The 27,180-nt window shown below is 40.6% G+C and overlaps 2 protein-coding genes across 2 annotated transcripts; both read right to left on the reverse strand.

Annotated features, from left to right (window-relative positions):
- Window positions 1-4,323: 4,323 nt before the first annotated feature.
- LOC121180856 (hexokinase HKDC1-like) lies at window positions 4,324-15,808 on the reverse strand. The gene is made up of 20 exons (XM_041036529.1): window positions 15,621-15,808; window positions 14,227-14,389; window positions 13,956-14,113; window positions 13,589-13,711; window positions 13,387-13,482; window positions 13,035-13,134; window positions 11,792-11,975; window positions 11,534-11,689; window positions 11,222-11,455; window positions 10,379-10,520; window positions 10,122-10,278; window positions 9,761-9,909; window positions 9,355-9,474; window positions 9,029-9,124; window positions 8,579-8,678; window positions 7,403-7,661; window positions 7,004-7,159; window positions 6,674-6,761; window positions 5,908-6,053; window positions 4,324-5,755 (listed from the first exon to the last, which is right to left on the reverse strand). Exons 1-20 carry the CDS (start codon window positions 15,681-15,683, stop codon window positions 5,620-5,622), a joined length of 2,826 nt encoding a protein of 941 aa, XP_040892463.1. The 5' UTR covers window positions 15,684-15,808; the 3' UTR covers window positions 4,324-5,619.
- Window positions 15,809-18,127: 2,319 nt separating this feature from the next.
- On the reverse strand, window positions 18,128-25,839 carry supv3l1 (SUV3-like helicase). Its single transcript, XM_041044268.1, has 16 exons — window positions 25,418-25,839; window positions 25,129-25,206; window positions 24,808-24,915; window positions 24,596-24,710; window positions 24,284-24,452; window positions 23,771-23,882; window positions 23,224-23,301; window positions 22,913-23,004; window positions 22,615-22,795; window positions 22,198-22,291; window positions 21,823-21,942; window positions 21,631-21,730; window positions 21,440-21,520; window positions 20,684-20,860; window positions 19,837-19,985; window positions 18,128-19,605 (listed from the first exon to the last, which is right to left on the reverse strand). The coding sequence occupies exons 1-16, from the start codon at window positions 25,695-25,697 to the stop codon at window positions 19,188-19,190; spliced, it is 2,352 nt and encodes a 783-aa protein (XP_040900202.1). The 5' UTR covers window positions 25,698-25,839; the 3' UTR covers window positions 18,128-19,187.
- Window positions 25,840-27,180: the final 1,341 nt, after the last annotated feature.

Below are 27,180 nucleotides of genomic sequence, written 5' to 3' on the forward strand. Positions count from 1 at the left end.
CAAGCTCTTGAGTCAATTGTCAGCTGGCTCAAGAAACTGGGAGGAAGAGGAAGGAAATTCACAGGCATCTTCATCTTTGAGCCTGGGGAACTTTGAGGAGTGGAAGGAAAGTTTTTATACAACTTTGGTAAAGTTTAGGAACATGACTTTAGGGAAATCAGGGAGCATCAATGAATGAGCAGGAGGCAGAGTGATTGGAGTTATATGGGACCTTTGCTGCTTACACACCTTTGTCCAAACTTTATCCAAAGGTTGGGTACCTCTGCACCGAGGCAAACTGACCACATGGCTCACAAGGCACATCAAGTTCAGGGTTTCCCTCACAAACTGCTGAGACATGGAGGTAAACCCTCCAGGTAATTTCATCTTGTGATTAATTCAGTTGCAAGATGACAGTCTAAACAGCCACACTGATTAATTATATGGCATTTGCTCTGCTTATTTATGAACTTTGTTCAGGCAAGGTGGCCCACCTCTGCTATAGAGCACTTGCAGCTGTGGGCTGGACACATATGTATAACTTTGTGTGCATTTAGGCTTTAAGTGTTTTATATGTATACTGTATATTGCTGAGACAACTAGTAGAATAATTAATTGGTTGATCAGCAGAAAATTAATCAGTAAATATTTAGACAATTGATTTTCAGGTCCTGGAATATGAGGATTTGACTCTTTTTTTTGGTCATATATGACAGTAAAGTGAATATATTTGTGTTTTGGACAATTGGTCTGGCAAAATAAGCAATCTCAATAGGTCGGGTTAGGCTCAGAGAAATTAAATTAACGTTTATGACATGACAAAATGACTAACTGAGAAAATAAAATAATCTGAAGATTTATTTCGTGTGTGTGTGTCAGGACCATAACTTACTCCATTGTCAACTGTTGGTTGACAATGGATGATCATGTTATTTAATGTAAAGTGTGCTTGAAGGCCTATATTTTGACACCATCTAACATCGCAAATTATACATAATTTAAAGCAACCATATTTGCATTTGATACTCTGTGATAATCTGAAGTGCACTAATTAAACATTTATGACCCCGCCTTCCTGCTATTGACGCTGCTTGTTCTGTGTGCCTTAAAGCTTAGACAATAAACTATGTTTGCAGAACAGATTAGTGCCAATGGCTTGACTTTCCAACCGCTTTAAAATGCTGAATAAGAACATTCACCTGCCACGCCTAATAGTCACTCCATCTCCTTTTACATAATTTAAGTAGGCAGAAAGCAACTCACTTGCTCGACCAGCCATCCTGAGAGTCAGCCCATCAGACAGCCGCTTTCTCTGGCTCCTTGTCCTTTCAGACAAGCCTGACATCATCATCACAAGAACAACAGCTGTCTGTTGTCTGGACTCTCAAACAACCACAGACATAGAGGAACTGTAATCCTTCATTTACTTAATTTGGAACTAACTGTGGAGTTAATTCCACCTTAATACCTTATCTAAAAGGCAAAGTGAGTAGCCAGGTTCAGTTCAAGTCCTGCTGCATACAGATGATTTTTTGTCTACAGTTCAACCTGTACTGACTGAACTTACATATGTCACAGCATCCAGTGAACACTACAAAACACTGTCACATCCAAATCTACAATGTCTGATTGCTCAGTCCAGCACATACATTTTTTAGAGCAGTGATTGTCTCCTTTGCCAGGGTGCTATTTGACATTCTCCCTGCCAACCTGCCTGGGCTTGTTGTATTCATGTGTGCAATGACCAGCAGTGGGAGTTGTGCTGTTTAAACTAAACAAAAATCTGCCTTGGCTTCAATGACAGCAGGTCTACTGAGGCTGAAGTCATTAAAGCCTCTTCTACAATGGTTTTCTCTAAGGGATTGTTCAAGGCTGGTATCTAATGTGGTGATCCTTATTTTTGATGTTTCACAGGACTAATGCATTTTTTCTTATGAAATTTGATCTGAACTGAAAACAAACTGGTGTAACAATGATCGACAATAATGTAAAAATATCACCACTATGACGTTCATCACCCACTGCTGTTTAACATATCAAAAATCCTCTTTCTGATTTAACAATTCAAAGGAAACATTTTGTTCATCTGAGTCTGCAAAGTCTGCTCTTAATCTTTTAATTGGTCCATTTGTGTTACAGTGCTGGTCAATTCTCAAAGAATTAATTGTATTAGTCTTAGTGTGTTTTCTAGTCTTTGCCTATGCACTATTTGCATATAGTTTTACTGTGAAATCCTCTCAAATACTATCAAGACAGGAACTTGCTAACTCGTGTTAGCAACACCTGTGAGCATGTTGGTCATTGCGCATTGCTGGCTGAAGCATCAAGCCAGGAAAGTGCTGGAGATGAGTGCACACCAGCTAGGCTAGCTTTAGGCAACATGCTACAGGCTGAGACACATAACAGGAATTTAACCATAAATACAGCGCAGTACAGAAAACCAGCTGCCTGCGAGTATGGTGGATCTCTGCAGCATCATGCTCAACATACAGTATTTTAAAGATCTATATCGTTAAAGTTTACTTTAATGCTTGTGCCTCGTCCCTTTTCACTCCATCATCCATTTCCACATCTTTGTAGTCTTTTACTGCAGACTCATGAATCTCTCATGAATTTCTCATTCCTCACGACTCCAGCAGCAATAAACGTATCCCAACTAACCCCACATCTTCACCACTGACCCTGAAGTGGCACTGTTATAGATAATCCCAGTCCCAATCCCATGTTAGCTCCTCCAGATTATTACACTATTTAAATAATTCACTTACCTTCATTGATGAAGGTTTCCCAGGATCCACAGCAGCCGGCATCGAACAGTTGTCACCACAGTGATGTCTTGAAGCATTGACTTGTTTCACTCTCCTGCTGTCCACTCCACACAGAGGTTCAAATCCTGGCTTAAAATTTTGGTTCATTGTGTCTTTGGAGACAGTATATGGGCATCAAATTAAAAAAAAAAAAAGAGAGAGAGAGAGAGAGCGAGCACGATCCTGCCAGAGAAGAGCCAGAGCTCATCCCTTTGTAGGTCCTTAAGAACCAGCAGCTCAACTCTGCCCCATTCACTGACAACCATTTCTGTGTTTGTGTGTGCATGTGTGTGTGTCAAAGCTCTTATTGTTGCTTCACAGGGGAAACAAAGACACACACCCTCATATTCATGGAGACTTGGACACACACACACAAAAAAGTGAATACATAATAACCCTCACACACCTTGCTCCCCGAGGAATGCCCATACAGGGGCAAGTCTGAAAGATGTGAGGGGTATTTGAGGTTATTTAAACTAAAATTAAAGCTAAAAGAAAAGGGGCAGTTAAGTTGTAGATTATAAAGGAGGAAGTTGATACAGGATGAAAGAATAATAAAAGGACTAGACAGCAAAGGGGAAATGGAAAGGACACTGGTCACTTGACTTTTGCTGCAGGCGCTGCAGATTCAGCAGCCCAGCTGAGTATGTGCATGTCCCTGTACTGAAGCTGCAGCGATAGTGCATGTGTGAAGCCACTAGGTCAGTACTAGGACAGTGTGGGATTACTGTGCTGTGTGTGTACGTGTGGGTGTGTCTGTGTGTGTGACGTAGCCCTCATCTGGTAGCATTCTAACATGTTAATCCCTGACAGATTAGCTACTGTTTCATTCCTGTTAGCACGCAGCCTTTCTCAATGGATTTCCTTCCTTCCTTTCTTAAATCCTCTCTAATTTGTTTCCTTCCTTCTGCCTTTCTTTCTTAATGCTTCAGTGGTGTTTTCCATTCTCGATCATTTCCCCTCTATCCTTTACACTTGTTGCTTTCTTCCTCTCCTCCTTCATCTTCAACACATCATCTAATCTGTCATGAATGGATTAGCATAAGTACACTGATCATTGCACTGCTCACACACTCTGTCAGCATTGTCAGATCAGTAGTTCGAGATTATAATGCAACTTGTAAACACAAATGCTAGTTAGAATTTTTGCCAAATGTTACTAAAAACATCCAACCATCACATTCACAGACATTCTCTCTACACCTGGTTTTGTAATTCAGGTTAGAGTGAAATTTTATCAATAATATCAAAACACTCCATCTTCAAGTCTAAAATTTTGAGGCCTTTCAGTGGATTTCTCCATGTTTCTGCCTGTACTGTTATTTCAGTGTGTACAATGCAGAGAGACAGTTAAAGGCAGGTCAATGGGCAAGGATCCAGCCAGACAGATAAAGCTCTCAGACAGAATGTCCAAAAATGGCACAGATGCACAGACAGACACTGAGCAGAGAGACAAGCACACAGGCGATCACACACAGCGTCAGTCCAGAATAACCGAACAGAGCATCAGTTGTTTTTATTGTTGGGAAATGTGGTCAGCGGCATTCCTATCCTCCTCCTGCCCTTCATCAATACTGAAGTATTGCTGACAAACAAAAACACACACGTACACACTCCAACACACACATTCTCTCTGTTTCACATTATTATAGCATATACCATATTTTCTAAATAGATTTGCATTAAATATAGAAAAATGATTAATTAAATTCTTGTCATTGTCAAGTGAAGAACCTATTAACCAAATCATTGATAGAAATTTATGTGTAAAAGTAGTAGCACAGTAGTTTTAGTACACACACAGAAGGATAACAAACACATTCAGCTAACGTCAACACATAGCAATGTGTGAATATCTGAACAGAGGAAAAGACTGTTCAGTTTTTGTCTTCATAGAGTCACAAGTACAGTCTGATCACATTTTGAAAACTGAAGCTTGTCTTAGTTACGTACTTACTACGAATAAATACTCAGCTCTGATATCAGAGGCCAGGAGTGTAATCAGTGCACAGCTAACATTAGGGTGTGACCATGCAGCTGTGGATGTGAAACGACACAACTAACTGACTAACCTAAATGAGTACCTAACCTTTTCTGTTAACAGAAAAATATTGAGGAAAAGTTGGAAAATCACTGGGTGTCAGGAAATCAGTATATTGTAGCACAAAGAGTAATATTAGAGACCAATGGCTAAAGTTTATTTTACTGGAGCATTTTAGTCTGAATTTGGCCGTCTGTTTGGCCCATTTCAGCACTGACTGACCTAAAGTCCATTACCTGTTGTTAGAGTGGTTGTGCATCACTCAGAAAACAATCATGCGTCAATCAGAGGAGGGGTTCAGAGACCGACAGAAAATGCCCTGTTCTTGGCTGAGCGCCAGAGAGAAACGTAGGACAGGAGATGTAAAGCTATATTGAGATTGTTTTTGGTACTTAAAAGCACAAATACATCTTCTTTTGGATGTCAAAACTTCAGGTAAAACAGCAGAAAAGTGTGAAATATGGGACCTTTGTACATAACTAGGGACAGATTTATCATTGTCAGCAGTACTTCCATCTTTGCTGGCCACAGCACAAAGCACAAATAGTTGTGTTTGCTGGAGGGAAGTCTGTAAGGGATTGAGAACTTCCAGGTGAAGCTCCTTGCTAGTGAATCCACTTGTTTTGGAGATAGCACGTGGCAATCTGAAGGTCACCCAGACCAACAGAGGACGTTAGCAGTGACAAGAACAGCAGTGCACAGGGAATCTGATGTTCCAAATTGCAAGAAAAATGACAAAAAGTGAAAAAAAAAAAAAACCTTTGCTAAATCAACTTGTCATGTTATGTCAAGTTACATCTCCTCCTTATGTCTGGCCACAGCTGTGATGAGGGCAGCGCCCTTCCCACTGCCCTCCTCCGATGGAAGGAAGGTCACGTTACACTGGGGAGCCATAGCTCGTGCAGTTTCTTGGAGGGCTCCAGAGAAACTAGAAACAACAGAACAAGAGGAGGCTATAGATTGTAATTCAAAGAAATTAAATAAAGAGTAAAAGTAGCTGTTGAATTCAGGTACCAAAAACAACATTTTTTAATTTAACTGAAACACTGCATACAACAAATACTAACAGAAATAACTCACTGTGGATGTAGTTTGTAGAGTGCGCCGTCCACCCCTACAGTGATGTTGAGATGGTCCAGTCCTCGGTTCTCTCTGATCTTGTCGACCACAGCCGCCATTCCTGCCCCACACAACTGAGCTGCACGACGTGACACTGCCCCACATACCTATATGACAATGAACACCATTATCACTATTGCAGCAGTTAGCAGCTTGTTGGTGCCACAGTTTGCTGAGCCAGACATTATCAAATCACTTCACATAACAGTGGGAAAAAAAAATCTTACTTAATCTCAAGTTGAGGTTGCAACAGAGAACATGATTTTTTTTATGAGCATTGCAGTGGGTCTTACTTTTAACTCTTAACCTCACTCTGGAATTTGGAACACATTTGAGACAAGAAATAGGAAATGAGGTGGCAGAAATGTTCTATTTATCAACTAAAAGCCTTAATTTTATTAGTAGTTAAAAAGGTTCCAAAGTTTTGTCACAGTCAACTAAATGCTCCTTATCATTAGCTAAGAGGACTTTTCAGAGTCATAACATGAAACCCACAGGCGTAACTATTAACATTAATGATGGCTCTGTTTCATTTATGTGTGGTTGTATTAAGGACTAGTTTCTGGTGTGCATGTTGGCTCACTGGCAATGCATAACTAAGGAGGCAGATTAAAACAGAGACATAATTGATTTTATGAGTAAAACTTGATTGAAACCCAGAAACATGATTCTGACATTGGTTAGTGTTAGGGCTCCAGCCCTTGTTCGCTCAGTTTCTGTCCTCTACCTGTTTTACAATGATGCTGTCATTACAGGTGCTGTCGAGCCCCAGCCCCTGGAGAATAGATCTGACCTGCAGTAGAGCCAGGCGGTCACTAGAGGGAGACAACACAGTAACACCCATTAGAGCATAATGCAGACACACATTTACAAACTTGTAGAGTAACACAGGTGTGTGTGTATGTATGTGAGAGTGGTAGTGTGGAGATACCATTTGCAGATTTAAGAGACATGTTTGAGGACTGGACAAAACTTTTATTCAGTGGAACTGGAATTTAGCCAAAGTTGACAGATGGACAACACACACACACACACACACACACACAGTTTCTCCTACCTCTCTATTTGTGACAGGTATTTGGTTTCGAATATTCCAGGTTTTTTTAAGGTTTCAGTGACGTGTCCTCTGAACAGCAAACCTCCTCTGGTTAAATCCAATAAAACCTGGCGAACAACTTCTCCTAAATACATCCCACTGGTCAGCTTTTCAAACCTAAACACACACAGAATTTGGTAAATACATTAAATCCACCTGTATCTGTAGCCTGAACACATGAGCACACAACACGTACACATATGCAAAGTGACACAGGTGAAATACTGTGCTGAAATCCAGAGACACTCACACACAAGTGTAATGATAAAGCATGCTTTGCTGAATAAACATAAATGTGTGTGGGAGCAGGGAGCACTTAAAGGTCAGCACACACACACACATACAGTGAGAGTTTCTAACCTTTGTTTTCCAGGGTTAATTGAGTTTTTGTCGACCTCAACATCATAAGATGTGACGATATCATCCAGAGAGCCATCATCACCCAAACCTCCCCACTCTGTGTTTATACACATCCTTCGTATGTCGGCATCCCCCCCTTTTCCTTTTGTCCCATCATCTTGCTCAGACGCCCCCTGTTCTGTTTCCATTTGTCCTTTCTTTTGTTCGGTCTTCTCAATGTTCTTCAGTTCTTCCATGTAACAAACATTAGTGCCAGTTCCTATGAAACAGAATCACATGGTTGATTTCTGTATTATTAATAAGCATAACATTTATAATACAGCAGGAATTCAAAATATGCATTGGTTGCAGTGGCGGTTCTACACTGAATTACTCCCTGGGCGACACCCCCTTCGAGCGCCCCCCCCCCCCACTTCCCCCCCAAAAGAAAGAAAAGACACTTGACACAAACAGCCATGTTTTAACAATATTTATATTATAACAATCTCCAACTCCAACATTGCCAAAAAAATTTGGAAATGAAAGTTATCAGAAATTAAATAAATATACTCTATATACATAAAAGTGGCAAAAGTATACACAATCACACATAACAGCAGAGAATAGTATAAAATAAAAACAATATAATTTTATTACTTTAGAAATAATAATAAAGAAAATAAGAAAATAAAGATAAAAGAATAATATACCAATCAAATATAGAATAAATATTCTGAATAGCACAAATCCATCACACAAATGAAAACACACTAGTGTGATCCTGGGAGCAGGATTATCAGAAAAACAAAACCGTGTAGGAATTATAGGCCTATAATATAATATATATAGCCCACTAATTCCATTAGAGTACGTGTTTATATAAGTTGGCGCTTGGCCTGGTCTGGCCTTATATTATACACACAGGGCTCTCAACTACCCACAATGCCCGCCGCCCGTCCCTTCTGTCGCGGTCTGGCTTTATATTATACACACAGGGCTCTCAACTACCCACAATGCCCGCCGCCCGTCCCTTCTGTCGCGGTCCAAATCCAAAAATTTACAACCATAAATACCACCCTATCCTTAACTGCTATCCTTAACCCTTAAGCCTTACTCTGAAAGCAAAGACCTAAGAGTCAAGCAGCATGCTGAAAAAGTGAGGACTGAGCAAATGTTCTCACTCTTAAGGTTACATACCAGCAATCAGTCCGATTTCACACTGAGGGTCTTCATAGGCACAGCTCATCATGGTCCCAACTGTGTCATTGACTACGGCTGCTATGTCCAAGTCAAACTCCTGTATAGGCACAAAAATACATGTGTGCACAAACAGAAGCACATACATTTATGTCGTTTCTTGGTGCTATTGCATAGCCACATGACAGCAGGATGTGTCTTTATGCACACACACATGTCATGCATGACTCAATGCCAAATGGAACGACATTGCAATGTAATGTAGTCCACTGTGTATGAGAACACAGCAACAGATGACACAATAGACTGGACTTTCCTGTGCAAGTCACAGGCTCATTGTCACTATTTTTACACAAGAAATGATTAAAGAGTGCAGCTTTAGTCTTTCACCTCATCTGACAAAACCCTGATCATTATTATAAAACTCTGTTCTGCTGTATTCTGACTCACATTGCGTCTCTTGATGGCATCCCGCAGCATGCCAACAACATCATGTCCTTCACAGTCTGTGGCCTTGAAGCCTTTGGTCCAGCTCACCAATGTGCCCTACAGAACAAACAAAGGTTACAAAAGGTTACAGAATTGATGTTTCTCCTTTTTGATGTCTGTTTATTTTCCAGTATTTTACTTCATATTTATCTTTTGAGAAAATGCATTTTGAAAGCTACTAATCTGATCATTGATTGCTATTCCAATGAGAAAGAATTTTTTGTAACAAACTAACTCAACATAACTGAACTCAAGCCCAAGACCCACCCTTTGATGTCCACCCTTACCGTGTCAATGGCCGACTGCTCGCAGGGGAAAGAGAAGGTGAAGCCTGCAGGAAGACGAGCGTTTTTCACCCCCATGTAGTCCAGGAACTCACTGATACACTCCGCAAGATGATCAAATAACTAGAGACAGACAGAGAGAGAGGGAAAGAAAACTTTTTCATGAAAAACTGTCAGTTGTGTACTTGACTTTCAGTGAAGCTTTTGGGAAAATGAATTTGACCTTTCAGGTTTCACAGGCTTGTTTAGACAAACCTGCATGTACTGTGCTTTTTGGCTCAGCAAGCAACTTTTCATCAATTCAGTAATTCAGTAAACATTCCCATTTCATGTGGTCTGTCTGCCTGCCACTTCTAGGCTCTCTGTCTGTATTATTTAAACATGCTGACAGTATATCAGTGTGTTTTACCTCTTCTCCAGTTCCCTGCATTATCTCCAGCGGTATGGTGTAAATCTTATGGTAGAGTCGTGGGGTCTGTTGCCGACCTTTTTTAAAGTTCACCAGCAACGCTCTAAAGTTGGTTCCTCCAAGGTCCAGGGCAAGGTATTTTCCACGCTCTGGAAAAAAATCAAAAAAAGTAAGCTTCATCCTTATGTGGGCAATTAAAGAAAGCAACAGGGCACTTGTTTAAACCAAGATGTCACCTCTCTTGTCAAAACTGAAAGAGACATCAACCATGACAAAAAAAAATACTAAAAGAAAAACTGTTTCCATAACCAACAGAGGTGGAATTTCAATTTTAGTGAAAACAAACTGCCACTTTTCTGACCTGTGCCAGCAGGTGTGCGGTACACAAAGGAAGGCAGCATCTTGATTGCAGTGGGGCCTTTACTCTTCAGCCCTGCCTCCAGCCCCGCCCTCATCCTGGCCTTCACCAGCTGGAGCTGCTTGTGGCTCAGTCTGAAGGGAGACAGTGTCTCATCCACCTGGAAAACAAGCAAGAGATACTGTGTGTAAGACATCTTTTTATTAGTGGAGATAATACAATTTAAGGCATACACACACACACACACACAGCATCCTAACCTTTCGCTTCTGTGATGCCAGTCGTTGGGCGACTGCTGTTACCAAAGCAGCTCCTTTGCTGCTGCCACTGTCTGATAAGACGAATCTGACATGGCACTCAGGAAGCAACCGGCGCACCACTTTATGAAGACGCTTAGGATACCTGAAATGTAATGTAATGTATAATGTTTAACGTTTGTGACCTCTTGTAATCTGCAGCAGCATCTTTACTGGCACATAGTTGCAAGTTGATTTAACAAACAGGAATCCATTATTAATCCTTTATATTTTAATTTAGCCCTTAAATGTAAAGTATTTTATTATGACATAACTGTGAGACTAGTCAGAATGACAATTCAAAGTATTTACACTGAGACCAACAAGGAGGATAAGTTAAGATACTGCATTACCAAATATGCATTAAGATGTATTATTATATATTAGATTGATTAGATCATCTGAAATTATATTACAGGTGTCTGCAATTCACTGATGTCAAAATCGAACATGTCTCTCATTACCCTAGAAGTAGCAGGTCTAAAATTTTTATTTTGTTGCTAATTTTGAATTGGGCCTTTTTCACAGCAAATCTTTTAACTTTTAAAAGCACAGGTGTAAATAGCAACATAAACAATGGCTTTATTCTATTCAAGTGTCCCAGGAAGTCATGACAGTGTGACAAGGAATCAGCACATGGAATTCCAGGACCCTGAAACTGAAGCATCTAAGTGGAATTCAGCCATCATTCATTTTATTATTTGTACTTGTGCTTTAACTACTGTGACACGTCCAAACATCTTCCATGAAACAGGCCTATTGATGTTCAGCAATGGCAGATGAGTGGGACTTTCCATAGAAACCTACTGTGGGTGGGTCTTGTACACCGTTCCATCCACACCTACAGTGATCCTCATTGTCCTCAAGTTCCGGTTTTGCTTGATCCGAGTCAAGATGGCGGCCAGTCCTGCAGCCACCAGATTTGAGGACCTGAAGGACACAATGGTGCTGACATGCTGAACAGAAATGCAGTCATCAGGTGAAGGGGTCAAGTCAAGGTTCGTGAGAATGTCTTTGGTGTTCCTCAGACCATTTTTGTACCTGAGAAAGACGGACATTTATAAATCTTAATGTTTTCAGACAGAGGCGGTGTGACACACAAACACAAAGATAACTTACTCCTCCATGGCAGCTACATGTGCAGTGGTTATTTTTCCTTTGGTCCTCAGGGCATCAGACACATGTCCATCAAACAGCAGTCCTCGCTTAGCCATCTTTAACACAACCAGCCTCACCAGCTCACCCAGATACATCCCACTGACCATCTTCTCAAAGCTGCAGTTAGTGTGGGAAGAGAGAAATAGAGGGTTTGATGGGGCATCATCCATGCTGTGCCATCACAAAAAAAAACAAAAAAAACAAAACTGCTTTCCTTACATTTGTTTCCCAGGGTTGTTGGAGGCTGCATCAACATCCCTGTCAAACTCGGTGATGTAATCTTTCAGGGCCCCATCATCTCCAAATGCTCCCCACTCTGTGTTCACACACATCCTGCCCTCATCTCCCTCCACCAGGCCAACGTGACGAAGCTCCTCCATGTAGCATGCATTGGTGCCTGTACCTAAACACAAAATCATTCAGGAAATTCACACAATTATATTTACAGAGGGAATTATTATCAAATCAAAATAAACTTGCATGGGCTACATGAAGTTTCTATCTTCAGTCCTCACAATAAAATGAACATAAACTACCAATAAATAATAAGTCTCAATCATAAACTAGTCTTAATTTAACTTAACCTTTCATCCGATCCTTAAACTGGCAACTGTTAGCTGTGTTTGTGAACATATTTGTAATCAAAGTACAGTTGCAGTGTTTCAAGCATAGAGTATAAGACAATGCACACAAAACACACACTCACACACAACATGTACTAAAACAGTGAACCACTAGAGGGAGTAGCAACTTAACTAAAGGTGCACAAGAGCAACTATTATTTTAACACAGTATTCCAAAATATGTGAACTTCATACTGAAAATTTTTATGTAATTTCAGAATCCACAGTTTGTTGTAAAAGTGCAAAAATATTATATTCTTAATGCTGATTCATTGATGTTTGAGCAGGGTTTTACTGTTGAACCTCAACAAGGTCGAGCAAGTGTAACTACTTTAAACTAGGCAGGTAGTTTAGTCCAGTGGTTCCTGTGGTTCCTAGCCTAGAGGTCTTGCCCCTCCACAGGGCCACCAGGTAAATCTGAGGCAGGAAGGAAGGAAAAACAAAGTTCTGATACACAAATCCGTTTTCATTGTTTTTGGACTTGTCTCAAATCTTTCCTTTGTGTTGAGACATACTGGGTAATATTACCTCTTGGGACTTACTCACACACATCACAATTACACACTGCTTGTTTTGCAATAGGTCAGCAGTCAAAATGGTTGGAAACCACTAGTTTAAACTTCAACTGTGTTGTATTTCATAAAGATTATCATAATTTTCTTTATGTAAAATCTTACCAAAAAGTAACCAGTAAGTATTGCTGTCAACTAAACATATTTGTGGAAAGAAAAGGAAAAATTCTTCAAAACTTCATTTAAGTACAGTACTTGAATACATTTACTTGATTACTTTCCCCCACATGCTGCCATGAATAGTATGAATTATATGAATGTGCTTACCAATGATGAGTCCAACTTCACAGTACTTGTCATCAAAACCACAGGTCATCATGGTGGCTACAGTGTCGTTAACTATAGCTAACACCTCCATATCCATTCCCTGCAGAGTGAGTCACAGAGTGATGCACAAAGTTATAATAACACCATTATGGTTTATACAGCGTTTTCACAGGGGTAATGCAGTCAGTCATATGGGTGTATATGTGCATCTCTCTATCTCAGTAGTAATATCTCAGTGACAGCAGGTCAAAGGTTTCTTTGAGCAGAGGTATCAGCTAAATGTGTAAAATAAGCTCCTCATCAAAGGTCATGGCTCAGGTCTCACAAATGAATAAAAAAAAAAAGTTCATACCCCAGTTCTGTCAATAGCTTCTCTGAGGCCCTGTACCACATCCTTCCCCTGGAAGCCTCGAGCCCGAAAGTTCTTACTCCAGCTTAACAATAATCCCTAAAGGAGAGAAGAGTTTCGCAGGTTGTTACAGGAATACAAATCTAAAAAGACAGAACCATGGCAGCATGGAAAGGAGAATATACTGCAGGTGCAGTGTCATTACCTGATCCAGGGAGGGCTGTTCACAGGGGAAAGAGAAAGTGAAGGCCAGAGGGTGTTTCTTCTCCAAGCTGATGTTCTTCTCAAGCAGGAAGTCTTTTAGAGACTCTGACACATGGTCAAATAACTACACACGGGTAGTCAAACAGAGAGAGAAAAGAGAGAAAGAAAGTCAAGAAGAAAGAGGAAAATTTGAAAAAGCCTCTTAAATTTAATTCTTAATGTTGAACCCTCCTCAAGCACATCTACTCCCATCGTACAACCAGACTCCTCCTATGGATCATTTCTGTTCCTTCCAGAGTTCTACTTTCCCTTGTCCCTCTGCCTTATTCACTTTCCATGTATCCTGTCTCTCCTCTTCACCTTCTTACCTCTGCTCCTCTTCCCGTGAGTAACTCCTTAGGTATCGGGTAAGTCTTCTCCTCCATCTCCACCTCTCCCCTCTTAATCCCCACTCCCTCTCTCACTTTAACTTGGAGCACCTTAAATTTGGAGCCTCCAAGATCCAACGCCAGAAACTGTCCTTTCTCTGCAGGAGTGAAGGAGAGAAACAAAAATATATCATCTGCATTGTAATGTATGTCCTTTATGTTTCCTCACAGTGCATTGACCTACAGCCTGAACAAGTCTGAAAAGAGTGACCTGATCCATCAGGAGTGGAGCGGACATGTGTTGGCAGCATCTTCACTGCGGCAGCGGCGTTGCTTTCCGCTGAAAGCCCCTTCTTCATTTCGGCCTGGAAACGAGCCGAGATGTCACTTAGCTGGTCATCATGGAGACGCATTGTGTACAGGAACCTGTCCACCTAAAAAAAATTATAGGACAAGCAGAGCAAACAGAAACAAAGAGAAATTAGGTGTACTGATTTATTCACCACTGACTGGACTTGAATGGGAGAAGGAAGACAGGGAGACAAAGTCCAGGAGGAAAGTAGGAGAGAAAGAAGGAGTGAGACAGACATAGACCCTCTAATCTGGGTAGAAGCATGTGGTACTTGAGCATTATCAACAGTGGTTTAATCCAGGGAGTGTCACTTGACTGTGGGACCATAGAAGACCAAGGTGTTTGCCACAGGTAGTTGGGAAATAAAAGTTATATAAGAAAAAGGGAAACTGCTGATCTTCATAAGAAATTGGGGGAAAAGTATAGTATCAAAAAACCTTCCCACGCTCACTCTCACTCTGTACGCTCAGCCAAACTATCACTGTGGCAACATGTTGGGGACAAGGTCCCTCTGACCGTGCACCGTGGCTGGGTGAGAGTGTGCAGCTTTGCTAAAGGGAGTGTCAATACTCTGTCCCTGTGAGAGTGTGTGTTGATCTCATCTGAGAGGAGTAATGGCTGTGCCAGGGAGGGATGTTAATCATTTCTTAGAAAGAAAAGAAAAATGGTGACACAGTAACCATTCATTATGGCACCTTGATCATCACAGCACAGTGTGAGCGGCTGCCTTTTCTGTTAGATTTTGTGAAGAGATTTTTAAGCACAGTTGCAAAACCTCAGCAGATCAATACAGATTTCAGAATATGTGTGAATCTTGCCATAATTTCCAACAGTGCCAACAGGAAGGATGAAACATCACATTAGAGCAATAAGTAAGAATTGTACATTTTTTTGTACTGTATGCGACAAAATAATGAAGTGGAATAAATTTTTGACAATGAACTTATCATGATTTGCATTTTAAATGTTTGACAATATTTTGTTCAGCTACAACACAGCAACAATTGTAGTTTCCTACCGTAATTAGTTGTTGTAGCAACTAATTACAGAGTGAATTACAGCGATTTCACACTAAAAGAGAACAGCTTAGATTAAGATACTGCATAGTAATTATACAAATGACTGTGGAAACTGAATGAAAATGTCTGTGGGCAGAAGAGGTACAGTAAAAGAAAATTCTACACATTATCTTTGATTGTTCTCACACTCTGATTTGAATATTTGATAGCTATTTTTGTTCAATCTCATAATACCTCATCTGTAACAAATTACACCACTAGTGGACGTTTAGCATTACAGGACAGAACTCTTACCTTCTTTGTCGGGTCCTCCTTGAGTTTGGAGAAGAAGAAGGAAACAAGATGAACAGCCAACATCTTGATGTACAACACTCACCACCATGAAAACTCAACTTCAAGATGATTTGTTTATGTTCATGTGTCAATGCACGACACAAGTGCATACGCTTTTTTTGAAATTATGAAAAAGTCCAGTGCGCGCACATATTAAGATGCAGAAAGTCTTTTTTTTTCCCCTCCCTGTCGCTCTGATAGTTTAATCTTGCTCTCACTCACTGATAGTGCAGAGACCAGCCTCTGCACTATCTCAATGATTAACAACAAGCCAATCCCCTTTATATCATCACTTCCTCCTTTCTTTACTCATCATCATTGTGTCTCTGGTGACCTCTACTAGACCTTTTTACTGACGTCCTGCAGAGTCTTAAGATCTACAAAATATGTGCAATTCATTGACGCCTGACTTACTCAGCAAAAGTCATTGAAATGAATAAGTGACATGTTCTATAACTTGTAAGACTTTTTGAAAGATAAGATCTATTAACATAATGATACGAGATCAAAGCAGTCCAGACAGAACGTGTGCTCTATCTAACACATTTTAGGAACATCGAGAATGCAGACAAACAATTGAAAAGAAAGGGGTAAGTATATACTGTAGATGTAGGCACGTCTGCCACATCCATGTCCGTTAATTCCAACTTGTGACTGATTTCTCTTTTTCACTGATGACTCTTCTTTGATGTAGTTTGTCTGTTTGGTACACAGTTGTTCATTATGTGAGACTGTTTCCCATATTTTATGGGCTTATCTTTCCTCTCTTTTAATAAGTATACTTGCCATTTTTTCATAGACTGTATAAGACATGTACGTAGCACCCGTGACGTCACCCATTGGTTTCGGGGAGTCGGTTTTGTGACCAAACCATGGGCATTTGAGCTGCGCCATCTTGGATTTTAGTGGGAGTGTTTTCGATATTTGGCGAAGAGGCGGTTACTCTACGGGTCAGCCGGGGTCAGCCGGACGAGAACCCGGCCACTTAGCTCGGAGCAACAGAGCTAGCCTAAGGCTAATCAGCTAGGCTAACAAGCTAAGCGGCAGCTACACGCAGCTACATCCACCACACAGTCCCCGAGTCCGACCCCACTAGCTCGACCCCGTGTAACCGTGACACAAAGCGTACAACAGAAATCATAATGTTGCTGCTGTGTTTTAAACATGACTGTTTCAGATAGAGAGGTTTTAGGTGGAGCTGCAGGGTTTGGTGGAGTTGTGGGGGGAAATTTATTTCTAGCCTATTATTTAACTGTGAAACAATCATTATTATTTCATATTGATAAAATATATTAAAAAGTTAAAAACATTATTATTGTTATTATTGTCATTATTAATGATAACGATAAAATAATGATGATAATAATATATTAAAATGTTGAATATTTAATATTTACCGGTTTTCACCGCTGCCTCCACCCACTATCCACTTACAGTTACAGCAGCCGCTTACTGACGGAGCTGCTCTGTCCATGCAATGTCGGACTTTTTAAACAGAAAAATGAGGCGAAATAAAATTGTAGCCCAATATTCCCGCAATAAACGGACTCTGAAAGCACGGAACACACCGCAGCAGCGTTCCTAACATTATCCACTCCGGTCCTCTACCAGTATCAGCAGCGACCATAAATCGATAATTAAGTCATAAGCCAGCTGCAAAATATGCTAATACATGCTAATTAGTGCAAACGTCCAGGTAAAATAGTGAGAAATTTACTTACCGAAAAAACTGCAACACAGACTTTTTAGACGGTCGGCTAGTACAGTCTACACTACAGTAAGCCATATTGTCACAAAAACCTATCCGAACATTGGCAAACAAACACGGGCACTGCAGCCCCTGTCAACCGCTGGAGGTAGCCGGAGGCCTCTGGATGTAGCCGCCTAGCCCAGCCGATGCTTTAGCAAAGAGCTAACTGTCAGTGCCTGTCTACGGGCTGTCACTCAACGTAACCACGCCCCAATTTATTACGCCTAAATAACACTAAAACGGTTGTGGTACAAAAAAATTCACCCCCCTCACAGTGTTCACGGAGGTGGAAACTATTAATAGAGACCAAAAACAAAAAATGTACCAGGCTGTAAATATGTTTTTTTAGGCTGTAAAGTTGGCTATTTTAACATGGGGGTCAATGGAGAATTGCTCACTTCTGGAGCCAGCCCCCAGCGGCAGCCGAGGAACTGCAGCTTTTTGAACGCGGAAGTGATCCTCACTGCTGAAACCTACAACTCCCCCCCTTGCATTTTTTATGATTGGTATATATGGTTTCATCACTTTGTTGCTTCATGTTCCATTGAAAATGCACTTTAAAGTTTGGATTGCATTATGCTGCCATTCAATAATGTGTATAACCTTCACTGAAGCATTGTTTGTAACTTACTTCAGAATTAGTTTTTCATGTGTCATAACTATTCAACTAAGATTTGTGGCACCAGGAAAAACAAACATTAAATCAAGACAGTTAAAACAACAGATTTTTAATGACTAATGTCATCACCTTAAATATACAAACAAGAAAAAAAAATACGGCATCTCATCTGTTTATAGACACTAACAGGGTAGCGCTCATATCCTCATATCAATCTATATAAAATGTTAACAGTATGCTCACAGAAAATGCAGCTCATCAGAGAGTAGTTTAAACTGAATACTAGAGGTATACCCGAATAAGTTGGATATATACTCTCATGCTGTTCTGAATTTCTACATTTGAGTCCTGGACTGAGCAAAGCAAGAGTACACCAATTCCAGACCTTCATAACGCACACACAGTGCATTTTAAACTATTTCCTGGTCACACAAAATGCTTTTAAAATAGCATTTTTGACAGTGTGACTTTTGTTGAAACATTTCTTGTCAGCTCAGTGTGAACTGTAGGACAATGGTAACTCCAACAGGACAAGGCACCTCTCACAATGACCCACGGAAATGGATCCATTTCTTGTTAGTGAAATCCTAGTGGGGTCAGTAAAGTTAGCTGGTGGGCCAATTTGACACTTCAATTTGTTTCCATGGCGATTCTGTGAGTTATTTTATGCTCCCACTGAAAAGGGAGAATCTCTCAGCAGGTACCTGATCTATCAGAAGGACCAAGACAGTAGCCACCTGTTCACAGGATCCTGAACTAGAGATATTTTTTTCCTTCACTAGTTACAGTTTGTACATTTGTAGGTTGGAAGAAAACATACAAAGTGAGCTTATAGCAGAGTAAAATTAAGTGGGTTTCATGACAACCTTAATGGTAGTACTCTGGTGCAACTCTCAGATCAGATCATAAAACTCTGCTCTTGTGTTCAAACTACATTTTGGTGTTTTTTTGTGTGTGTTTTACTTTAATAGCTCAAGCTAAAAGCTTTTTTTTATGATCACTGCAGGGCTAGAAAATGTTCATAAACCTTTTACCTGCCTTAAATCATGATTTATTCCCAACAAACAGCCAGAAACTATCCAAGACTTGTATCAGTAATTGATCTCCATGGGAACAGTACTGACCTTGCGCAAAAATTACAATGTAATTCTCTAACTCTTCATTTCTTCTTTTTTCTTTTCCCTTTGTTGTTCTTATTTTGATGTCCTGCATCGAGCGAGCGCTGATTGGTTAAATCCTGCTTTTGACCCTTGGACCACTCCTTCTGCAGCTGTTGGAGCAAATCGGGAGTCAATAGCCCGTCTCTTACCAGTCGATTGGCCAGAGAGCTGTCCATCATCTCTCCTGACCCTCTATGTCCCCTCTGACCTCTGCTGCCGGTCAAATAAATACTATCGGCACGTCCACTTGTTTGTTCATCACTGTTGCTCTGTGTCTGTAGTGGAGTAGTAATGGTTGGGTGAGTGGCTCTGATGAGGCGGGTGATATTTTGGACACCTTGTTGGATGACATTATCAAGCTCCCGCTGGATTTCTCGAACCAAGGAAGTGTCTGGAAACATGTCCATGAAACGGTAGCTACAGACACACATAAACAGCAACAAGGTTTAAAGTGGGAAGTAGTCATTAACAGAGCTGCCTGTAAAAATAAAATGTTATATTGTAAAGAAAAAATAAGATGATAACTCCTGTTTCATCAACGTTTGTTCACATTCACTGCACCATGTTCCTGTACACAACACCTGACAATAATAACCCCATTTAAATGACTGGTAAAAGAAGTGGAAACATTAAATATGATTTAGTTACCTTAACCAGAGGTAAAGATCCAACACATCGTGAACAGCTTCCAAGTGAACCAGGTCTTTAATGTTTTTGGGTGGGGCAAGAGGCCAGTTGACATGACGACAGACCCAGTCAAAGGTCAGGGGTTCGTCTCGACTGAACTGACGGGCAAACTGAAAGAGAAACAAGAGCTCAGGGCTCTAAGTACTGGACAGTATGCAAAGCTTAACAAACAAGCAAATGGAAAGAAATATAATGAAATATCTTCTTGAACAGTTTCCTAATATCCCCATTAATATTAACGCAATCAAGAGAAATATATTTTTTTTAAAAAGATTACTGTATTTAAACTAATGAAATATTTTGCTTTGCATTTAAATAATACACTTCCTGATCGCTCTACATGCAGAAAGGAGTTTTCCTTGCACACATTAACACCACCAACATGTAGAACAAAGCCCTGAATCTCAAAGGTTACTTGCTGTGGACAATAATTTTTATTGTGGAGCTTATCTTGTTTTATCAGCGATATATAACAATAAAGTGAGAGGGATATAGTACAGTGCCTACAAACAAATTTTCAGCCCTCCTTGGACTTTTTTTTTTTTTTTTTTTTTTACAACACTGACTTACCAAATCAGGTTCTGTTTGATAACCTGAAGTGATTAAGTAAAGCCGAGTGTGTTGTGTTTGCTCTTCCACTGACCCCAATAAAATACACCACATCCCTGCTGTTACTATTAATTAATTATTATTACATTTCACCAGCGATTGCTAATGCTCCTTGGGCCATCCTTCGCTCCTGGTCTCTCTCCATTTCCCTCCTTAAATCTCATGCCTCCTTACCTTGTTTACTTCTACTTATCCTTACCTTCAGGAAGGAGGTGCAAACGAACGGCTGTTTCTTGTTGATGGGAGCAGTACAGAACACATAGCGTGACCTCAGGTTGAGTGGGATGTGCTGAATCATATCGGCCAGAAACTTGAAGTCGTCAATGTTGCAGACAAAATACAGACCATCCACCTGAGAGAGGCTGACAAATATGTCCTGAAAACAAAACAAAATAGATGAACAGAGACACGTTACTAGATCAAGATGAGAGTCAAGATAAGAAGATGAGGCTACAGTGGAGACACATGAAAAACAAGGTCATTTACCTAGTGTAAAGGATCTACCAGGACTCAAGTACTGTGGATAAAACCACCAGAATTTACCAGTGTTTTCTTGGCTGTTATTTGCATTCTTAGTATCCTGCCTTGTTGAACCAGGTATTTTGAGTGGGATAACGTGCCATGTCACTCAAAGCATTCATCATGTAAGAATGGCTCCAGGAAAATAACAACTGAAAAAAAATAGAGCAACCTGCTGCAATGATTAGAGCCCTTTTTTAAAGTATTTTTGGGGGCCTTTATTCTGATAGGACAGTTGGAGACAGACAGGAAATGAGGAGAGGGGGGGGGGGGGTGACATGCAGCAAACGGAGACTAATGTAAATGAGTGAACATATGTGAACCCTTCACTGTTAAAGTTACATGGCTGTAGCTCATCGTTATCATTTTCCTCACTTGCTGTTGCTGTCATGCTTAATAAAGGTGAGAGGGCAAATGAACAGATGGCTGTACTCACAACAAGGTTGGACAGTGTAGCATCAGGTAGATGATAGGCAAACATCTCTATCTGCTCTGCTGTGGGATGGAGACCTGCAGTCTGAGACAAAGGAGGAGAGATTGACATCCAGTGCAGCTGTGTGTGTGTGTGTGTGTGTGTGTTTGAATGTATGCCAGTTTGTGTGTGTGTGTGTGTGTATGCGTGATCACCTCTATGGGGTCCACTGAGTGGCTGAGTATTTCCTTCAGGACAGGCAAATCATCTCTGTGCATGGTGGTAACTTCTCCCTCTTTAAACTTGGAGGAGAACCTAAGAGCAGTGATGAAGGAGACAGGTTTTCAGCTTCTCTCCCACCTTTAACCCTCCAGAATGGAGATAACATAAGCAGAAATGAGACCGACCTCCCTGCACGGCCAGCTATCTGCAGAGCCTGTGATGTGCTGATAGTCTCCATCTGTTTCTCCCCCTTCTCATTAACATTAGGCTTTACCAGACTGTTGAAGATGATACGTTTTATACTCCTATAGAGAGGAAGCGGAAAACATACAGACAAATGGATACGTGTGAGATGAGCTGATGGGATCCACACAATTCCTTGATAAAAATTTGACCATTATGCTGCCAGTGTAGCATATTAAAGCCTCTATACGTAGAATTTAAGAACTCTTGGTGGTGTATGCTGAACACATTTTCTAATTTACATGAATAAAGAAATGAAACAAGATACAGAACAGAAGAGACCTTGGTATCATTACAGTGTGTATGAAGGTACGTACAGGTTAAGGCCCATTCCAATGGCATCTGTAGCGACCAGGATCTTGCAGGGGTCATCAGGGTCATTGAACTTCTTGGCCTGTGACAGCTTGGTGCCTGTAAACCATAGAACAACTACGTTTGGTCTCTGTAAAACCATAATCATCAGAGTCTGGAGCTCATTTACAAAAGTTTCTATTAGAAAATAAAGTCTGGAATAAAGGTTTGTAAATCACTTATGATTAACATGTTTTTCTTTTCCTAATGGTTTTGTTGTGGCAGTGATTTTGCAAGTTGAGTTTACTAAGACCTTGATGAGTTTCCAGATGTTATACATGGACAAAAAAAACAAAAAACAAAAACCTCACAGAGGGGTGGACAAATATATCGCTTTTAGTCGCCAAGACGACTGAAGACCAGTTTTATTCCTACACACTCACCTGGTGGTAAACTCCCATAAATTACAGCACATTCTAGTCCTCTGGCCTCAATCTGTCTGCTTATGGAGTAGATGTCGTTTTTACTGAAGCAGACAATACAGTCTCCTGGTCTCAGGTTGTCTAATGACTCCACAGCCTGATCCAGGACTGAGAATGGAGTTAAACGCTGGTAGGTGTGCACCTTAAAGAGAAATGAAGGGGACAGTGACAGTTAAGAGGAAAGTGAGCAGTGCCCCAAAAGAAAAGTTGGACAACACCAGCCACACTCTTCCTGATGCACTATATGCCGAAGCCTCACCTCCACCTCCTCTCCAGTGGTGTACATCAGCTCTCTGATAAAGTCTATGGCTGCAGGTTCTCCACACACGTGGATCTCCTCTGCACAGAGACCTACCAACCGAAAATTTCACATAACAGAGCAGTGCACATTCGGTTTGTTAGAGGTGACCATGTACGTAAAAATGCCCCAAAATGTTGTTCACAACATAAAACAAGCAATTCAGAAAATAAATGTTCATTGTAATTGCTTGATTATCATGAGTGTCACTATTGCAAATATTAAGGATTACTTTAACTGAGGGGTAAAAATAAAAGTTTTAGAAGACAAACCCAGCAGTGCTCTGGTCCAGGCCCAGCCTCTGGAAAGATCTCTAATCATCTGAATTTCATCAATTACAGCCACCTCATCTACACACAAAAAACAAACAAACAAATAAAAACCCTGTAGTAAATATTCTAGGTGATGTATTTTGACTGATGAGCGTTCTGCAAGAAGAGAAACGTGTATCCAAAATGTGACATATCTGTGCCAGTAACTTCAAATATCTCATGAAAAACAAACAAATGAATCAGTGATCTGTAAATTCCTTTGCATCACTTTAAGGATAATAACAAAGTACTCGAATCTGAGCATCAGCGATTATAGCCACAAAACAAAAACATCAAACACCTTATTTTCAAAGGTAAGAACAATTAAATTCATCTTTTGTGATTTTTGCCTCTCTAGGACTAATTTTAGTCAATGTTTCAATATTATTACAGCCGTTAATTCACAATTAATTAACAATGTTGTTTTCTTGTTTTATTGATGCTACTAAACAGAAATGTTGTGTATGTACAATGTGTACAAATGTTTGTATGTGTTGTTTTCACTTACAAGGTGTAGTGACGCTGCACATCTCAATGGTACAGGCCAAATGAGAAGCTGCTCGACCGTCCAAGTCCACGAAGGTCCTCTCCTCTCCTGTAACCAAGTCACATGGCACACCCTGGCAGCACACACAAACAAATACACACACACAAAGGACAGCTGTCATCAGTATTGTAAGAATTGTGTGGTGAAGAAGAGATTTAAAAAAATACACAGTGAGATAAAGATATTAGCACAAGAAAGAGAGCATTATGAAAGAGAGCTCCACCAGTTTAGCATCACATTCCTTTAACATTGTTGAATTTACAATGGACAATTTTAAAAAGGTTCAAGAGTGGCACAGAAGAACCAGAGATGTTGTCTTTTTTATTCCATAGAGCCTAATCTGTCACTTATCAGATTTCGTGAGCTCCCTCCAGAGCCACTTAAGGGTTCACACATCATCTTTTTTCACAGATGCAGCAGCACTGCCTGAGATCTGTAAAAAGACTTTGATGTGTAAAATCAGTGGATACGTACGGCATCATTGCTCTTCTCAAAGATCTCATGGGCGAGTAGTTTCAGAGGGCCACAGTAGACTCCAGACCTAGCACCCAGGTAGCGCTGGATGGCATGGTATGTTTTACCACTGTTAGTGGGACCAGCATGGAAAATCACTTTCCTCTGAATGGCACGAGCCTCAGGGTACCTGATGAACATACATCAGAAAGATACTATAACCCCAATGCATTCAGATAGTGACTGAAACCTAGAACCATTTTAATGTCCCAGAGTGCCAGAAAGTTAAATCCAATATTCCAACATTCCTGGATCTGGATCCATAATACATACCAGTTGGCGGGGACTCTGAGGTCTGAGATCTTTCTCAGGTCATCCATACAGTCCAGCATGGGAAAGATTTTCTTGGCATGCCGCATGAAGTACGGGTAGATGTCATCTATGTGACCTAAAGAGAAGCAGAAATGAAAGTTGATTAAATTCTAAGTTTAATTAGTTACTACTGACATACACACATCTTGTGGCTTTACCAAAAACGGACAAACCTGCTCCGCAACAGATGTCACTGAGGATAATGTGCATATCAGCGGGGAGAGCTGGCGCTTCCAGTGCATACTTCCTGAAGCTGATGAAGGCTTGGTGGAACAGACGAGCTGTGTACACACACACACACACACACACACACACACACACACACAGCATCATGACAGTGACAGTATGTTATGAGACAGTATTTTAAAACCCTGTGATCTTACAACCTAGAACAATAATTAATTGACAGTTATTGGTGACTGAGTAAACTGCTCTGACAGTGTATTGAAAACTGTGAAAAGATCAACAGTTGATTTAACAGTTTGTTTCCTCACCATCCAGGCCATGATCTGCTGCCAGCTTCTGTATCTCCTTCCTCTTATAAAACCGATTCAAAACCTTCAGAAGTTCATCTGAAGACACAACGAGCAGAGAGAAACTAACATTAGAAAATATAAAAAGAAAAGAAAACGACTTTCATGTCAATACTTCAGCAGTAGCAAAAGCACCAAAAACACAGTAAAATACTATAACTGCATAAGAAAGACCGAACAGTGGAGCTGAGCCTGACAGTAGCATACGTGAATTAGATGCTGTTATTTACTTAAAAGTAAATTTACTGACCTTTAGCCAGAAGCTGGGTGAGCTCCACTCCTACACTCCCATCTGGCGAAGAGTCTGTCTTCAGAGAAACGGGGACAAACAGAGAAGTGTCCGGGGCTTTTGGAGGAGAACTGTTAGATGAAACATTTCTGCTGGAAACCACAGAACCAGCCTGATGCTGTTTTTGTAACAAACCGGACCTAGGAGACACATGACAGGCGCCCGCGGTGATGCGGGCAGTCCGGCTGTTAATGTGACGCTGAAGCCGAGAAAACAAGGACATACACCGGTTTACTGACATAGTTACACCCGCGGTGTTAGCACAGTCTGTGGGCTACGAACAAAAGCGGCGTTACTGTCGCTCCATGCTGTTCAGCAGGTCCAAATATGAGGATTATAACAGCTTCGGCAGAGGACGGTCAACACAGTTCTCTTCCTGATAGCACAACGTGGGTCAGGCCCAGTTGCCGTGTAGCTGTCCTCAAATGTGCCTGTGTCAAAATCAAGTAAAAATAACATTCATTCAAAACGTAATGAGAGCTACGCGGTTACATACCGTCTATGGTTATATGAGCATTTTATGTCATATAAATTAATATGACCGACAATTCATTTTGTGTTTGATGAATTATAAACAGGCAAAAACCGTCTATATCTGAAGTCGAAGATCGTATATTCCACTGTGTGATTGCAGTGGCGGTTCTACATTTACTCTCTGGACGACACCCCCTCCGCCCCCCCTCCGCCCCTCCCCCACCAAAAGAAAAAAACAGCCATGTTTTAACAATATGCCAAAACAATTTAGAAATTAAAGTTATCAGAAATTAAATAAATATACTCTATATACATAAAAGTGGCAAAATTATACACAATCACACATAATCAGCAGAGAATAACAATAATATAAAATAAAAACAATACAACTTTATTACTTTAGAATAATAAAGAAAATAAAAGAATAATATACAAATAAAATATAGAATAAATATTTTGAATAGCACAAATCCTTCACCACACAAATGAAAACACACTAAAGGAAATCTAATTATAATACTATTTTTTAAAAAAACTAACAAACAAACAAAAACTAACACTAAAACCTGACCTTTCTGGCCTTCCTTACTGCAAAATCATCAATAATGTCCAGTTGCGGTTTTTGGCACAGGCGAACCAGACAGCCGCACGGGGCAGCATCACACGGGGGGCGGCACAACCACGTGAAAAGAAAATCATCAGCGCTGTTAAGATGTTTTCTATTATCTATCATATTACTGTGTGGGGAATTGGCCAATTGGCGCCATCCCCATCTCCCAGCATGCACCACCAGCATAAGCATGTAGAAACAGCACCCTGACTCAGGGTGGTGGTTAGGTTGGAAGAGTGTGGGAGTCGTCCCTAGTGACGGTCCTCTAACACTCGAGGCACCGACACATGTGCGGTAGCTCATGAGGCAGTTATATTGAACCACTGTACCGACCTGTGGTTTGAAGCACTTGAGTGACGTTCGAAGCAGGTGAGTGCTTTCGGACGTCATACGAATCACCTGATCGGTTCAGTTTGTCATGTGAATCACTTGGCGGGATCAAGTGTGTTCAGAGATAGGATAGCTCTGTATAGGGGCGGTCATTTGAATTTTTCTTTGCAGAGTAGGTCGGTTTGTTGCGGTTGTTAGGAGTTTTGAGAGTTAGTAGTGTTGATAGTGTATTTTTGGAGAATCAGTGTAGATAGAGCAATAGATATATAATATATAAATTAGATATAGATAAAGAGTTATGTAGATATGT

Source organism: Toxotes jaculatrix, chromosome 1 (genome assembly GCF_017976425.1).
Source record: "Toxotes jaculatrix isolate fToxJac2 chromosome 1, fToxJac2.pri, whole genome shotgun sequence".
Lineage (NCBI taxonomy): Eukaryota > Metazoa > Chordata > Actinopteri > Toxotidae > Toxotes > Toxotes jaculatrix.

Coding starts and splice junctions, on each gene's coding strand:
- LOC121180856 (XM_041036529.1), bottom strand. CDS start 15,683: ATGTTGGCTGTTCATCTTGTTTCCTTCTTCTTCTCCAAACTCAAGGAG. Junction 13,483..13,588: donor AACAGCCCTCCCTGGATCAG/GTAATGACACTG, acceptor TCTCTCCTTTAG/GGATTATTGTTAAGCTGGAG. Junction 13,135..13,386: donor AAGCTATTGACAGAACTGGG/GTATGAACTTTT, acceptor CTCACTCTGCAG/GGAATGGATATGGAGGTGTT.
- supv3l1 (XM_041044268.1), bottom strand. CDS start 25,697: ATGTCAGTAAACCGGTGTATGTCCTTGTTTTCTCGGCTTCAGCGTCAC. Junction 23,302..23,770: donor GTGCAGCGTCACTACACCTT/GTAAGTGAAAAC, acceptor TTTTGTGTGTAG/ATGAGGTGGCTGTAATTGAT. Junction 21,731..21,822: donor ATAGCTGGCCGTGCAGGGAG/GTCGGTCTCATT, acceptor CACTGCTCTTAG/GTTCTCCTCCAAGTTTAAAG.